The sequence below is a fragment of the Salvia hispanica genome, chromosome 4, assembly GCF_023119035.1.
Source record: "Salvia hispanica cultivar TCC Black 2014 chromosome 4, UniMelb_Shisp_WGS_1.0, whole genome shotgun sequence".
Taxonomy (NCBI): domain Eukaryota; kingdom Viridiplantae; phylum Streptophyta; class Magnoliopsida; order Lamiales; family Lamiaceae; genus Salvia; species Salvia hispanica.
Genome location: NC_062968.1, coordinates 2,941,518 through 2,954,066, shown reverse-complemented (window position 1 = coordinate 2,954,066; position 12,549 = coordinate 2,941,518). Strand labels below are relative to the sequence as shown.

General features: G+C 34.6%; 2 protein-coding genes across 7 annotated transcripts; one reads left to right on the top strand and one right to left on the bottom strand.

Annotated features, from left to right (window-relative positions):
• Window positions 1-298: 298 nt before the first annotated feature.
• On the top strand, window positions 299-3,447 carry LOC125223631 (transcription termination factor MTERF9, chloroplastic). 5 transcript variants are annotated; one of them, XM_048126869.1, is made up of 7 exons: window positions 299-737; window positions 948-1,026; window positions 1,100-1,260; window positions 1,337-2,026; window positions 2,150-2,580; window positions 2,817-2,855; window positions 3,214-3,447. In XM_048126869.1, the coding sequence occupies exons 1-5, from the start codon at window positions 459-461 to the stop codon at window positions 2,462-2,464; spliced, it is 1,524 nt and encodes a 507-aa protein (XP_047982826.1). In that variant the 5' UTR covers window positions 299-458; the 3' UTR covers window positions 2,465-2,580; window positions 2,817-2,855; window positions 3,214-3,447. The 5 variants fall into 5 exon arrangements, with proteins under 5 accessions (XP_047982826.1, XP_047982827.1, XP_047982823.1 ...); XM_048126870.1 differs by having other exon boundaries at window positions 3,211-3,447; XM_048126866.1 differs by having other exon boundaries at window positions 2,689-2,855.
• A 503-nt stretch (window positions 3,448-3,950) lies between these two features.
• Window positions 3,951-7,066, bottom strand: LOC125222358 (zinc finger CCCH domain-containing protein 18-like). 2 transcript variants are annotated; one of them, XM_048124901.1, is made up of 7 exons: window positions 6,940-7,066; window positions 5,438-6,330; window positions 5,203-5,370; window positions 4,943-5,122; window positions 4,624-4,700; window positions 4,376-4,523; window positions 3,951-4,280 (listed from the first exon to the last, which is right to left on the bottom strand). In XM_048124901.1, the coding sequence occupies exons 2-7, from the start codon at window positions 6,322-6,324 to the stop codon at window positions 4,205-4,207; spliced, it is 1,536 nt and encodes a 511-aa protein (XP_047980858.1). In that variant the 5' UTR covers window positions 6,325-6,330; window positions 6,940-7,066; the 3' UTR covers window positions 3,951-4,204. The 2 variants fall into 2 exon arrangements, with proteins under 2 accessions (XP_047980858.1, XP_047980859.1); XM_048124902.1 differs by lacking the exon at window positions 6,940-7,066 and having other exon boundaries at window positions 3,951-4,277; window positions 5,438-6,926.
• Between the last annotated feature and the right edge of the window lie 5,483 nt (window positions 7,067-12,549).

The window sequence follows — 12,549 nt, the reverse complement described above, 5'->3', positions numbered from 1 at the left end:
ATAATAGTTAAAATAATGTTAGTGAATAATGAGATTCACATTATTATTAGTGCTTAATAAATTATAACAATGGGATCATAATAATATAAATTATAAATAAATTGATGTAAATTGGTAATGAGTTGGGGACTCACAAATAGAAGTATCCATATTTTTTATGAGACGAATAGAAATAGAAAGTGCATAGGGACAGTGAGAGTATTTAAACAAAATCCAATTTACTCTATTTAAACCTATTTCATAGTGTAAAACTATGAGATATTTTTAAAATTTGGAGCGAGATTAAGAGAAGCACGTAAAAAGGAGCGAAACCAGAGAAAACAATGGAAATTGGATTACCACAAACATGAAGATAAGGTTTGGATTGTACGGTCCCAACCTTTTCACCTAAAATCTCTCTAGGGTTTTAGAGCATACTCACCAGCATATTCTCCAGTCACTCTTAAATTCAGCCAACCATGGCTATTTCATCCCTCTCCACTGCCGCGCTCAACCACCGCTCCCTGTCCCACGCCTCTTCTCTCCTCTACCTCGCCGCCTCCCTCCTCCAATCCCCCGCTCCAAGACTCACCTACGCTACCCGAGTCGCCTCCTCGCATTCCAATCCTAAGATTTTGAAGTCCAACCGCCGCTCCAGGCACGGCCACCCCCTCTCGCCCTACGACACCGATGACGATGCCCGCGCCGCTAATTCCGATGAACTCCGCGATGAGGAGGATGACAATTGGTCGTCCGATGTATGTATTTTTTTTCTCATTTCTATGATTTCTTCCATTTCACTGTGTGTGTGTTTTGGTAAATTGTAGAATTGGATCATTAAATTCAAGTAATAATCAGTTCAATTGTCACATTTAATTTTGATAAACTATTCATTATTTTGGTGCAAGGTGTTTTTCATTCATGGTTGAAATGTTTTGTCAAGTTAATGTTTTGGGGGTTTTTGGCAGGATGAATTTGGAGATATTGAAATTTCTGAGACTGATAGACAGAGGTTAAAGTTGAAAAATGAAACTCTCAATGGACAAGGTAGTTCAAAACTAAGCAAAACAGCTCTACTGTGATAGCAATAGATCATTTTATGGAAATATTTCATAAACAGGCAGAACCAGGCACATAGGGAAAAATTGGGATTTGGAATCGTCCAGCCCCGCACGCAATCTTGCAAAACGGCCAAGAAAGTCTGTTGCGAGGAATGTCAAATATACTGCGGAAAAAATAGATGGAGATGGTGTTTCTTCAACATTGAATTCCAAAGTTAAGGTATTATGCCTCCCTAGCTAGCTATCTCATATCAATATCAAACTTAGGCCTCGTTAAAATACTCTGATTGTTGCAGGAAGTAGAAAGTTCCGCTAAGAACAGATTTGGTCATTTGTCAGAGGAGCTAGACTTAGACGAAAGATATTTTCCCCTTCTCAATTACTTGAGCAGTTTCGGACTCAAGGAACGCCACTTCCTCCAGATGTATGAGAGGCACATGCCTTCTCTACAGATAAATGTTGAATCAGCTGAGGAAAGATTGGAATACTTGTTGAGTATCGGTGTTAAGCATAGAGATATTCAAAAGATAATTTTGAGACAGCCTCAAATATTGCAGTACACTGTGGAAAACAATCTAAAGGCTCATGTTGCCTTTTTATGTAGCTTGGGCATTCCATCGTCTCGAATAGGGCAAATAATTGCTGCCACTCCCTCATTGTTCTCTTACAGTGTCGAAAATTCCTTAAAACCCACAGTCAAGTATTTGAAAGATGAGATAGGAATCCAGGAGAAAGACATCAGTAAGGTTGTGCAGTTAAGTCCTCAAATCCTGGTTCAACGGATAGATAGTACATGGAAAACACGGCTTGATTTTCTTATGAAAGAGTTGGATGCTCCTAGACAGAGTATCGTGAAGATGGTCACCAAGCATCCTCAACTCCTCCACTACAGCATTGAAGATGGCTTGCTCCCCAGAATCAATTTCTTACGAAGTATTGGAATGCAAAATTCAGAGATACTGAAAGTATTAACCAGCCTTACACAGGTCACCTTGCTTCCCTAGTGTAGTTGATTTGGTTTATGCATTTGGTAATTGTGTTTGCTTTAGCATAATTGTGATTTAGTAGTATATCTTTTATGCCTGAAACAGTTGCCTAATAACCTTCAGGTATTCTCACTTTCACTGGAGGCAAATCTGAAGCCTAAATACAAGTATTTGGTCAACGAACTTCAGAATGAAGTCCATTCTCTGACCAAATATCCAACATACCTTAGCTTGTCTTTGGACCAACGGATCAGACCTCGTCATCGCTTCCTGGTTTCGTTGAAGAAAGCTCCGAAAGGGCCATTCCCTTTGAGCTCATTTGTCCCAACTGATGAATCCTTTTGCCGGCAATGGGCAGGAACTAGCGTAGACAAGTATCTGGATTTTCGGCAGAGGTTACTGCTGAAAGATTTAGCAAAGAAATATGAAAGGCAGTAATAGGCACAAATCACCCCTTTGTATACTACATGTGAATGAAGAAAATGTATGACAGAATACGTATCAGATTGCTCACTCCTAGCGCTTTAAGACTCCAAAGAAATGACCTAACCATGGTAAGATTGCTTGTTGGATTCTCTCATATTAATATATTGCATTTTACTTTCTGGATTTGGAAATGAAACATGTTAATAAACTGAATTTAGTGTTCAAATATGTGGCAGGTTGGAAAAAAGTTCATTCTAGTATATAAAAAATGTTCTAGGAATTGGGCCGCTTCCCTTTTGGAGCTGGCGAAACAATTGTTGCGAAGTCTGTAATGGCTTTTACTAACTGCTCGTGATTCTAACAGTCCTACTGCTTGCACAATATCCAGTCTCCATAATTCAAGGTAATGTTTAGAGGTGATCTAAACCTTTGCTCTCTGTTACTGTTAAAGTATTTATTTTTTATGTGGATGACTGAATGACAGTTACATAATAGCTAGCATCTTCTTGGAAATTCTATAATTTTTGCATATAGAATCTTATAAGGCAATTTTCATTTAGAGTTTTTGTTATTTACTCTTATGATTGAATAACATTCTGTTACACACCACTAAGTGTTGACCAAGAGTTGTCAATATGTATGAAGGAATTTTCAAAGCATTAGCAAGATTTTGATAAGAGCTTTTACCATGTTTACTGGAGGATATTTCTTTTGGCAGACCATGTTCTCTAACTGGAGTCTAATTTTTGTTACTTTAGCAGGTACATAATTCTAATCATTTCATCAAGTATAAAAGATGGAGTGCTCGCATTTGCCGCAGATGCATTAGTTTGCTGATCAACAAAAGAAAATTAAGGTTTTGTAAAATTAAACAATTTTGGTGTTGAATATATAGTGCTGGTTATATTCTCTCGTATGTTCTAGAGTTCTATTATTTGTCCAGTATAAATATATTGGTGGTTGTATCTATCAAATTTGCCCAATCTTTTAGTGCTTGTATGAATTACTTTAGGAATTTATCAATGATTTTATCAAAAATTATATTTCAAAAAACGTCATTTACACTCAATAAATCAAATATGAGGTTTTATATAAGTGTGGCTCTTGTACACTTCCAACCGCTGTCTTTATTCAAATAAAAGTTTTTGGTTTTTTAACTTTTTGAGTTGTCCATGATTAAAAGGTTGATGTAATTATGCTGTATGCTTTATTTTACAAAACGGACCACTAGATTTTTGAAATGCTCAAGATTTGTCTAATCATTACTAATCAACCTTCTTTTGTGTTTAGATAAATGTAATCAACTTTAATAAACTTTGCCAAATTGGCTCTAAAAATGGACGCGATTTACGCTTCAATGCTGTTTAAAAAGTCGGCCTAAAAGCGTAATAGATTACTTAGCGTCATCGAATAATCACCTCGAATTTCAACCAACCACTTCATAATTAAATAAATATTGTGGAAAATTTGACAAATATTTGTGTTTCATATACCATCGTTGAATTTAATAAGATTACTACTTTATATATACTGGTGGGTAACTTGTTTCATCTCCCCACATCCTACCTTGGTATATTACATTTCTTCGTCAGAAAAAAACTAAGTAGATCCCTATGATTCTTCTTCAGCAAAGAGAAATGAAAAATGTCTTGTTGAGAAATGAAAAGTGAAGTGTATTTTGTGGTGTTGCCTTCTAAAACCAGCACCTCTTTCTTAGTAAGCTCTCTATAATCTTGTGTATCTTGCCTGCATCTATATAACTGCTGAAATGCTGCTGCCCACCGCCGAGGCGAATGGGCTATCGGGCAGACCAACTCCTTGACTGCTGCTGCACACCAACAATAATCACCACTATATAAGCATCCTCAACAACCAATATACAACCTCGAAAAATGGTATATGAAGACTATCTGGATAACCAACCTCTCCTGATCACTGCCGAGTGGCAAAACGTCCAACAGATCGTTGAACTGTCTGCTAGCTAACTGGAGCTGCGAAAGGTGTGTTGCCTCAAGTTCAACTACGCGTTCCTGTTCTTCCATTAGCTCACGTGGGAATAACCTTGATGAACCTGCCAAGGGGAAAGTAAAGACAATCGGTGCAGAATGAGTTACGAGTTAAGTTTATGAAACGACAGTGCACAGTTAACGGACGAAATGGTGTTAAATTACCTGTTAGAAAATCTGAGTCTATATCTGCAGGGTGTGGCTGGAAGAAAACGGGATGATCAAAATTTTCCAAGTATTTCCTGCACGGGAAATGGAATCCATATTATGCAACGAGATAGGGCCGACAGTCAAACCAAACATGAAAGGAACATTATAACATACGCAAATTGCATGTGCAACAAAACATAACTTAAGCAAGGACTATAATTATCAGCAAATACTTTGAATCATGGAAGTTGCATCAAATTGTATGGGTACAAAACGCGGAAGGACATAGGCAAGGAAACAGAATTTCGACGAGTAACTCGGGAAGAAAGTGCACCTCTCGACAAGCTTTGCCTTTTCTCTATAGGGTTTAACAAGAACACGGGCACCACGCACGTAATGGGGGTTTCCCTTGGACAAAATCAGCCTCACAGTGTCTGTAGTGGCAAAAGTTACAAAACCAAACATTCGTTTCTGCTGGCACGGGATCCTCACATCCTGCACTTGTCCATAGTTACTACACAGAGAGCCAACGAAGAATTAGAGAAATTCAAACATAGAGGAACACAATCACATTAGCAATAGAAATGTAGTTACCTGAAGTAGTCAGAAACATCTTCTTCAGTGAAGGTGCTCTCAGCTGGAAAGGTCAAATAAATTTGGCGCGAGCCACTGACAATTGGGCCAGGATCATTTCTTTCAGCACGAATATCCAAATACTTCGCAGCATCCTCAGCAAGGATCACAGCATGCTGCCCATGAGGCCTAGAACAAAAGAATCAGAAGACTACATTTTCCGAAACAGACAAGGAAAATTCAACCACAGCCTCACCTGTCTATGAGACGAATACTGTTTCTCAGCCGAGCTAGAAGTTTTGTCAAGCTGTAACCGGCTTTACCATGTCTCTGGCTCTCAGTCAAGTACCCTTCAGCTTGCAAAGTTTTCCCATATTTGTCATAGTACAGCATTGGCAGAGAAGCAATGGAAACCGGATGCCCCCTTCTCAATTTCAAGAGCTCAGTAATTTCTAACTCAAGCTTCTCAAGTGACCCCGGTAAGAACCCCTCGTCTCCAGCTATATCGTATGAACTAAGACCAAAAGAAGCATGGGGATGACTCTCCAGAAACAACTCCCCATGGTAATACCTACAGTTACTGCCATGCTTGCAAATGCCTTTGATGAAGTAATGACAAGTTTTGACAGGAAAATCCATCAAGTTAGAAGAGCTGCCACCGCCCCTACCACTCAAACTGTTGAGTGCTGCTTCGTGGAAATAGTAATCATTTGGCTTCACAACGACATCTAATGGATCCTCCAATCCTATATAGTCAGGGTAGAAAGGGGCATTCTGCTTTGCTGGTTGCTCAACGGGGAGTTGAGGATCCCAGTAAGGCTCCATCCTCCGAAATGCAGGTGGGGATGGAAAGGGACGAGGTGAAACTGATTGGAAGGGAGCAAACTGAAATGAAGGGTCTGGATTGATGATAGTAGGGGAAATTGGAGGTGAAGTAACTTGTGATGAAGCTAATAAGCGCGCGGTTTTAGCTTTCTGTATCAAGTTATGGATTAAGGTATCAGGGCCTAAGGCTAATCTAATCATCTCCTGGTCAGAAAGCTCTTGAAAATACATGTATCCTATTATCTTCTTCGCAACATGCTCCGGCTCGAGGCTCGAAATCCTCTTGATTACAACCTTTGTAGCCTCGGAAGAATCCATTTTAGTCTACACAACACATATGAGTGGAAGAATTCTAAGTGAGGGAATCAACAACAACTACAATTTGAACAACAGATAATGTAGGAGAGTTTAAAGCCTTCAAATTGAGCGTTGATAAAATTGAATGGATAGAAAATGCCATGGAAAAGGTATAGAGCAATAATACATCCCAGACAAGACAAATATACATAATCTTATCCAAAATTCAAGTACTGATTCTCTAACAACAAATCACATGCACCCAAAAGCAACCAGGAGAAGGAGTCTCCATGCCTCCAATTCTCCATCAAATTCTATCTTCTCACACACAGTCACACACACACAGAGAGAAGTGCATTTGGAAATACTAACATACAACAGAAATAGAAATTTGTGGTCACAAAAACAAAAAAAAATCAAATTTTGGGGTTCTTGTTTGACTCAAAGTTATTCAAAGAAGCGCTTCCACATAAAACACAGAAACCCATCAACAAGAAATAAAAAAAATTGCACCAATAACAAGAACTCATGCAAATAGAATAGGAACACTAATAAAAATCAAATCTTTACAAGACTCTGTAAAGAAACACTATTACTAAACACAATCAAACATGATGCAGGAAGAACAGATCCAACCTGCTATGAGAACTTGAAAAACAGGAGTTGAAAAAAGTGAAATTGGATACTACAACTAATCTGTCTCCATCTCTATGTCAAAAAAAAAAAAAAAAAAACTCCTTGTGTTACTAAACTCCACCTCCACCCTTCTCTCTCTCTCTCCTCTCTATTTTTTACTTCTCAATCTTAACTTTATGTGCAGCATACAGAAGCCAACGCCATCTTCCTCTCACAGAGCAAAATGCCAAGAAATATTGGCTTTATAAAGGCCACTATGCGAATTTCTCTGTAATATTTTGTCACTTACATAAATTTTGATTTACATTAAAAAATTGGTAGATAATGCTTATCTCCCTCAAACATTGTATAAATAAAAATAAAAAATTTGCATTTCCCCCCTTAATTACTCTCAACTAGCGCTTGATATAATACTAATCATAAATAAACAAAAATAATTCCTAGATTTGCGATATGGTTGATGACAGCTTGAAACTTGTGTTACAAAACTACCCTTCTCTCTATATAATTTCCCATATAAAACTTTGGTATTTTAAATATTTAAAATTTTCGGAAATTCCAATGTGTGAATAGATGTGATAGACCGCACATGTCGGCCCACATATATTGTGTGCCTCAAATCTAGTTTTCTTTTTCTTCCTCTTTTTTCGACCTTCTTTTCCAACCGTCGGATTATTTCCTCAAATAATTAAACTAAAAGAATAATCAAAATAAATACTAGAATTTTGATTTTAAATTGTTATGCGTGGAGAAGTAGGTAAAACTCGGAGGCACCAAGTGGATAATCCAATTATTATTAAAATAGTAATAATGATTAGGAGTATTTAATAATGATTGGTAGTATTTGATGGTCATTGACTAATTATTTTTTTGCCTTTTCTGGTTGGTACCCACCACTATTAAAAAAAATTTTAAAAATTTTGCTATTAAGGTGGGACCCACTTGTAATAATTTTGTCTCATGGGACATGTCCATTGCAAGTACAAAACTTTATATAATCACTAATTTGTGTGTCGCTTAAATCATAAGTAATTTAATGTGGAAGACGTGGTTTATAAGCTGGTTTGCACCTCGCTTGGGGCAAACTTTAAACCGATTACATACATTATTTAATTTAAATTGACTTAGATAATGGCTATAATAGTAGTAAATGGGGATAAATGGGAAATAAAAGCAGGGGTAATTTAGGGAATTGAGTTGGGGAGTGAGGACCGTTTCAATCGGAAAAGATAACGTCAGCGAAATGAGAGGGAAAGCAGTTGTTAATATTTCATTTTTTTAGGGTGACAGTTTATTTTTCCAATAATTGGAAGGAGGGAATTAAATTTGAATAAATTAGAGAGAGAATTAAAAGGGATAAATTAAAGTGGGATTTGGATAATTGATATGGCAGTTTGGAGCCGAGGTGGAATAGGGCCAATAGTTATCCAAATCTCCACTTCTCCCGCTTAGACTTGTTATTTGCAGTTTGACCCCTCCATCCTTCTTTTTCTACTTTTTAGTAACAATCTTTGACTCTATTAGTCTCAAATTGTTAGATTCATCGTATTCATTTTAGATTCATACTTATATATATATATATTTTTTATTATATTATATTTAATTAGCTTGGATTATTTTTTAAAACTCGTACATTACACTATTCACAACAAAAATGAAAAGAAAAGTAATTTAGGAATATTTTAGTACAAGCTGCCAACTTCTGATATTCAATGGAATCATGTGTCAAAATTTGCTTCCAATTTATTTACTGCTGCAAATTTTCGTTCAATTTTTTTTTAAAAATAACAACAATTGTTTTCTATCTAGATTAAAAACAATATCATTTTCTTCTTCTAATAAGATTGATAAACTACATAAAAATTCTTTGTCCATTACTTATCATATTTGGTGTGAACGAAAAATGACATAGGTGATCCTCATTGGCTCCAACTATTTAATATTTAAGTTGCAATAGTTGAAAATTATAGAATTACTATTACTTTGTGTAAATGGAACTCATTGTTATTTTATGACAACTAATCCTTTAAAATACTAAATATACTTATCATATTTAAAAATAAAGTGATCAACATCTTTGGCGGGAAATAATCTTCACCAATTTGATACTAAAATTTGCAAATCCCTCATCCAATCAATGGCCAGAAATATCCCAATCTTATCTTTCTATAGGCTCCAACTAGGATTCACAATATCACACCAATATCATCATTCAATAGCTCAACAATCAGAGGAAAGAAATTTCCAAACTGGAATTCTTTGGCTAGGTTCAAACTGCATGGAATTATCTGTCATATATTTTTGTTGTCACATTTTAATTTTTTAAAATAATTTCCAACTATTTTTGCTATTTAATTTGTAAAATTTAAACTAGTACTTAATGACATTAGGTGTCTCGTATTCATTTTTTATTATAAATTTCAAATTTTTTTTATATTATCTAAATGTTGGATTAGTAATTAATTATTGAGATTGATTCATCCAAAGTTAGGATATAATGGACTGGGATCAATACTAAATAATTCTTAGAGCATTCTCATCCGTCCTCTTATTTAAGAGCATGGAGGTGGGCCCGACCCATTTTTACTCTTTGTCCTTAGGCAAGAGCAGAACACCCACATCCGTGCTCTTCCGCAAGGACAAGCTCAAGGGTCCCACCATTCTATTATTCAATTTAAATACTTCAATTACTAAAAAAATTTCTACAATATAAAAATACATTAAAAAATAAAAATTACATAATTAAAATCCTAGAAAATAATAATTCATAATTAAAATCCTAAAAAATAAAAATACATAATTAAAATCCTAGAAAATAAAAAATATATATAAATAAAATCCTACAAATTAAAAATTACACAATTTTTAATGTTGAAGTGGGAGTATTTATAGATGAAAATGTGAATTTTGGGAAATTTTTTTTAAAAAAAATTAAAAGTGTGTAGAAAACGGATATAATTAATTGGGAAGTGGGAAAATTAATTTAAAAACGATTTTTAAAATTAAATTTGATTTTTTTTAAAAAAGAAAGAAAAAAAGAATTTCCAATGGCTAAGCCATAGGCCAATCACAGCCCGCCACGTCAACCTGCTCAGCGGCACAGACGTGCTCTTAGCTAAGAGCACCGCCCTAGCGCTGACAAGGACGGACAAGCTGCATTGGCGGACGAGCGGTGTCCCCGCCGCTGGCACGGACGGACGGAGCACCGCTGCGGATGCTCTTAAACCTTAAACACAGAACAACAACATTATAACTTGAAGTTCATTATAATGAACTAATAACAAACTTATAATGAACTTCATATTTTTTGAATTATATCAAATGATGTCATTATTTTTAAATATATGAATTCCCTATAATGAGCTAGTACAAACAAAATTGTAATGAACTTCGCATTATTTTATAATGACGAATTTAGCGTTACGTTTAAAACTAGTTTAGCATACAACACATAACAATATATTTATTGAAAATACTACTACTAAAATAGCAATAGTGATAAATTGAAGGATATGGATCTCAATCAAATTTAAACAACTTTATTAAGGAAAATGCATTTCATTCAAAAATAAAGTAATAATAATAGGACTATATAGGAGTCAATTAAACTTTATGATCGTAAGAAAAATATAGTGTATTTTTTCACTAAGATTATTAAGTAGTTGATTGTAAAACGTAACAAAAATGTTCCAGCAATCACGGGAACACAATATATATAGGTTACAACTAACTCGTGATTGACATAAGAATCTACAACATTAAAGTTGTAGCTGTAATCACAAAGCAACATTAATCTACACGACATGATCGAATCCGAACTCCTCGACACCACTAATTATCCATACCCCAAATTATCCATTCTCATTGAAAAAAGGGAAAAGTCTCAATCAAAATATGAAAAAGTTAAAAACCAGCCAACTCTTTCAAGGGTAAAATCTAATCAATTCATAACTAAGTAGTAGTATTCAAAGTTGTGAATTATAGCTAAACGCACTAATTTACAGCAGTAAGTAATGAATTACAATCAAAACATACTAATTAACAACTGATGATAGATATGATTATCCAATTATAATTAAGTTGTGTGATTATTTTAGTTGGAGAGAGTGGATATGACTCATTATTATAATATTATCCATTTAGGATTAAATTATGAGATTCAATCTCATGAACCAATACATATTTAATCATGAGATATAATCTTTCAAAATGAACGCACCCTAAGAATACTAACTCGGTAGTGTTGAATCGTAGTAAAATTCACTATTTCACAACTACACTAATGACTAATTTAAAAATAAAAATAACATACGAGGTTATGAATCATTGCCAAAAACTACTGCTACTAATTTACAATCGAAAGTTATGAGCAGAGAAATACAAGTAGTAGTAGTATAAAATAGCATTGTAGTTAAAACATTTTACTTTTTTTTTTTTTTTTTATATTAGAGATCATTTTCATTTTATACAATACTATCATTTTGAACATTTTGCAAAGTTTCCACTCCATTATTAAGGCATCTTCTACAAAAATCTCAAATTAATACTAACAAAAAGGGACAATACTATTGCTACTACTCCTTATTTTGTGTGGTTTTAAGTTAACGAAACCTTATCCAGAATCGCAAAGATGCATGTGATTGGATTGTTGGAGACAAAGCAACCTAGCTAGTCACTATTACATTAATTACATCCAACAACACTCTATTGTCTCCTCACCTCCATTTATATTATGCAATGAATAATATTTTTAGGATATTTGATCTTCTTTTTGTATGTATATATATATGCATGCAGTGCGAGAATGACAAACAGCAAAGCAATAGCCATAAACATGTGCTTTGATATTAGTAGAATTTGTTTCATGCAATATGGATATGTGATAGCCGCAATTTTGGCCATGTGCGCCACTAATCACTCTCAAAACATTTGCCAATTGATTCGAATGATGATTTTGTAATGTAACTTTATAAATTTAAAATAATTCTTTCATTGTCTTCTCGAGTCAATTTAAACATTGTGTAATATTTGGAACATCCATAACCCAATATATATGTCATTTTGTGTCTTTTTTTTTTTTTATCGTTATTTCATATTTGATGTAGATCGGGATCACCAAAGCAAAACTGATTGCCCAAAACAATTACTCTATGGAGTTGCCTAAAATGCATTTGTCACCTCATTGGCTCAATGTAATACTACTACCTTATTTTTCATAAAAGCAATGCATTCTTATTTTTTAGTCCGTCTCACAGTAGTATACAATGTACATTTTAAGTTTAAAACCTTTTTTATTTCAAATGAGGGTGATACTCGTTATCAATTAACAATATTTTCATCACTTTTTCTTTCTACTTAGTTCTTACTCTATCAATTACTATTTATTAAAATTTGTGCCCAATCAAAAATACATATAAGACGGAGGGAATAGGAAGTATCCCTTTTAAGATCTCAATCCAAGTTCATATATTTTTCAGGTATGAACAAATAATACTATAAGGGAGTGTTCGGTTTGCAAAATTGTATCTCAAGATTAAAAATGTAGTGTGTTTGGTTCATGAGATTAAATTCCACAACTCAAACCTAGATGGATAGTCATGGATAGTTAGT

Coding starts and splice junctions, on each gene's coding strand:
- LOC125222358 (XM_048124901.1), bottom strand. CDS start 6,324: ATGGATTCTTCCGAGGCTACAAAGGTTGTAATCAAGAGGATTTCGAGC. Junction 5,371..5,437: donor AGTATTCGTCTCATAGACAG/GTGAGGCTGTGG, acceptor CTTTTGTTCTAG/GCCTCATGGGCAGCATGCTG. Junction 4,524..4,623: donor AGACTCAGATTTTCTAACAG/GTAATTTAACAC, acceptor TCCCCTTGGCAG/GTTCATCAAGGTTATTCCCA.
- LOC125223631 (XM_048126869.1), top strand. CDS start 459: ATGGCTATTTCATCCCTCTCCACTGCCGCGCTCAACCACCGCTCCCTG. Junction 738..947: donor ATGACAATTGGTCGTCCGAT/GTATGTATTTTT, acceptor GGTTTTTGGCAG/GATGAATTTGGAGATATTGA. Junction 1,261..1,336: donor CATTGAATTCCAAAGTTAAG/GTATTATGCCTC, acceptor TGATTGTTGCAG/GAAGTAGAAAGTTCCGCTAA.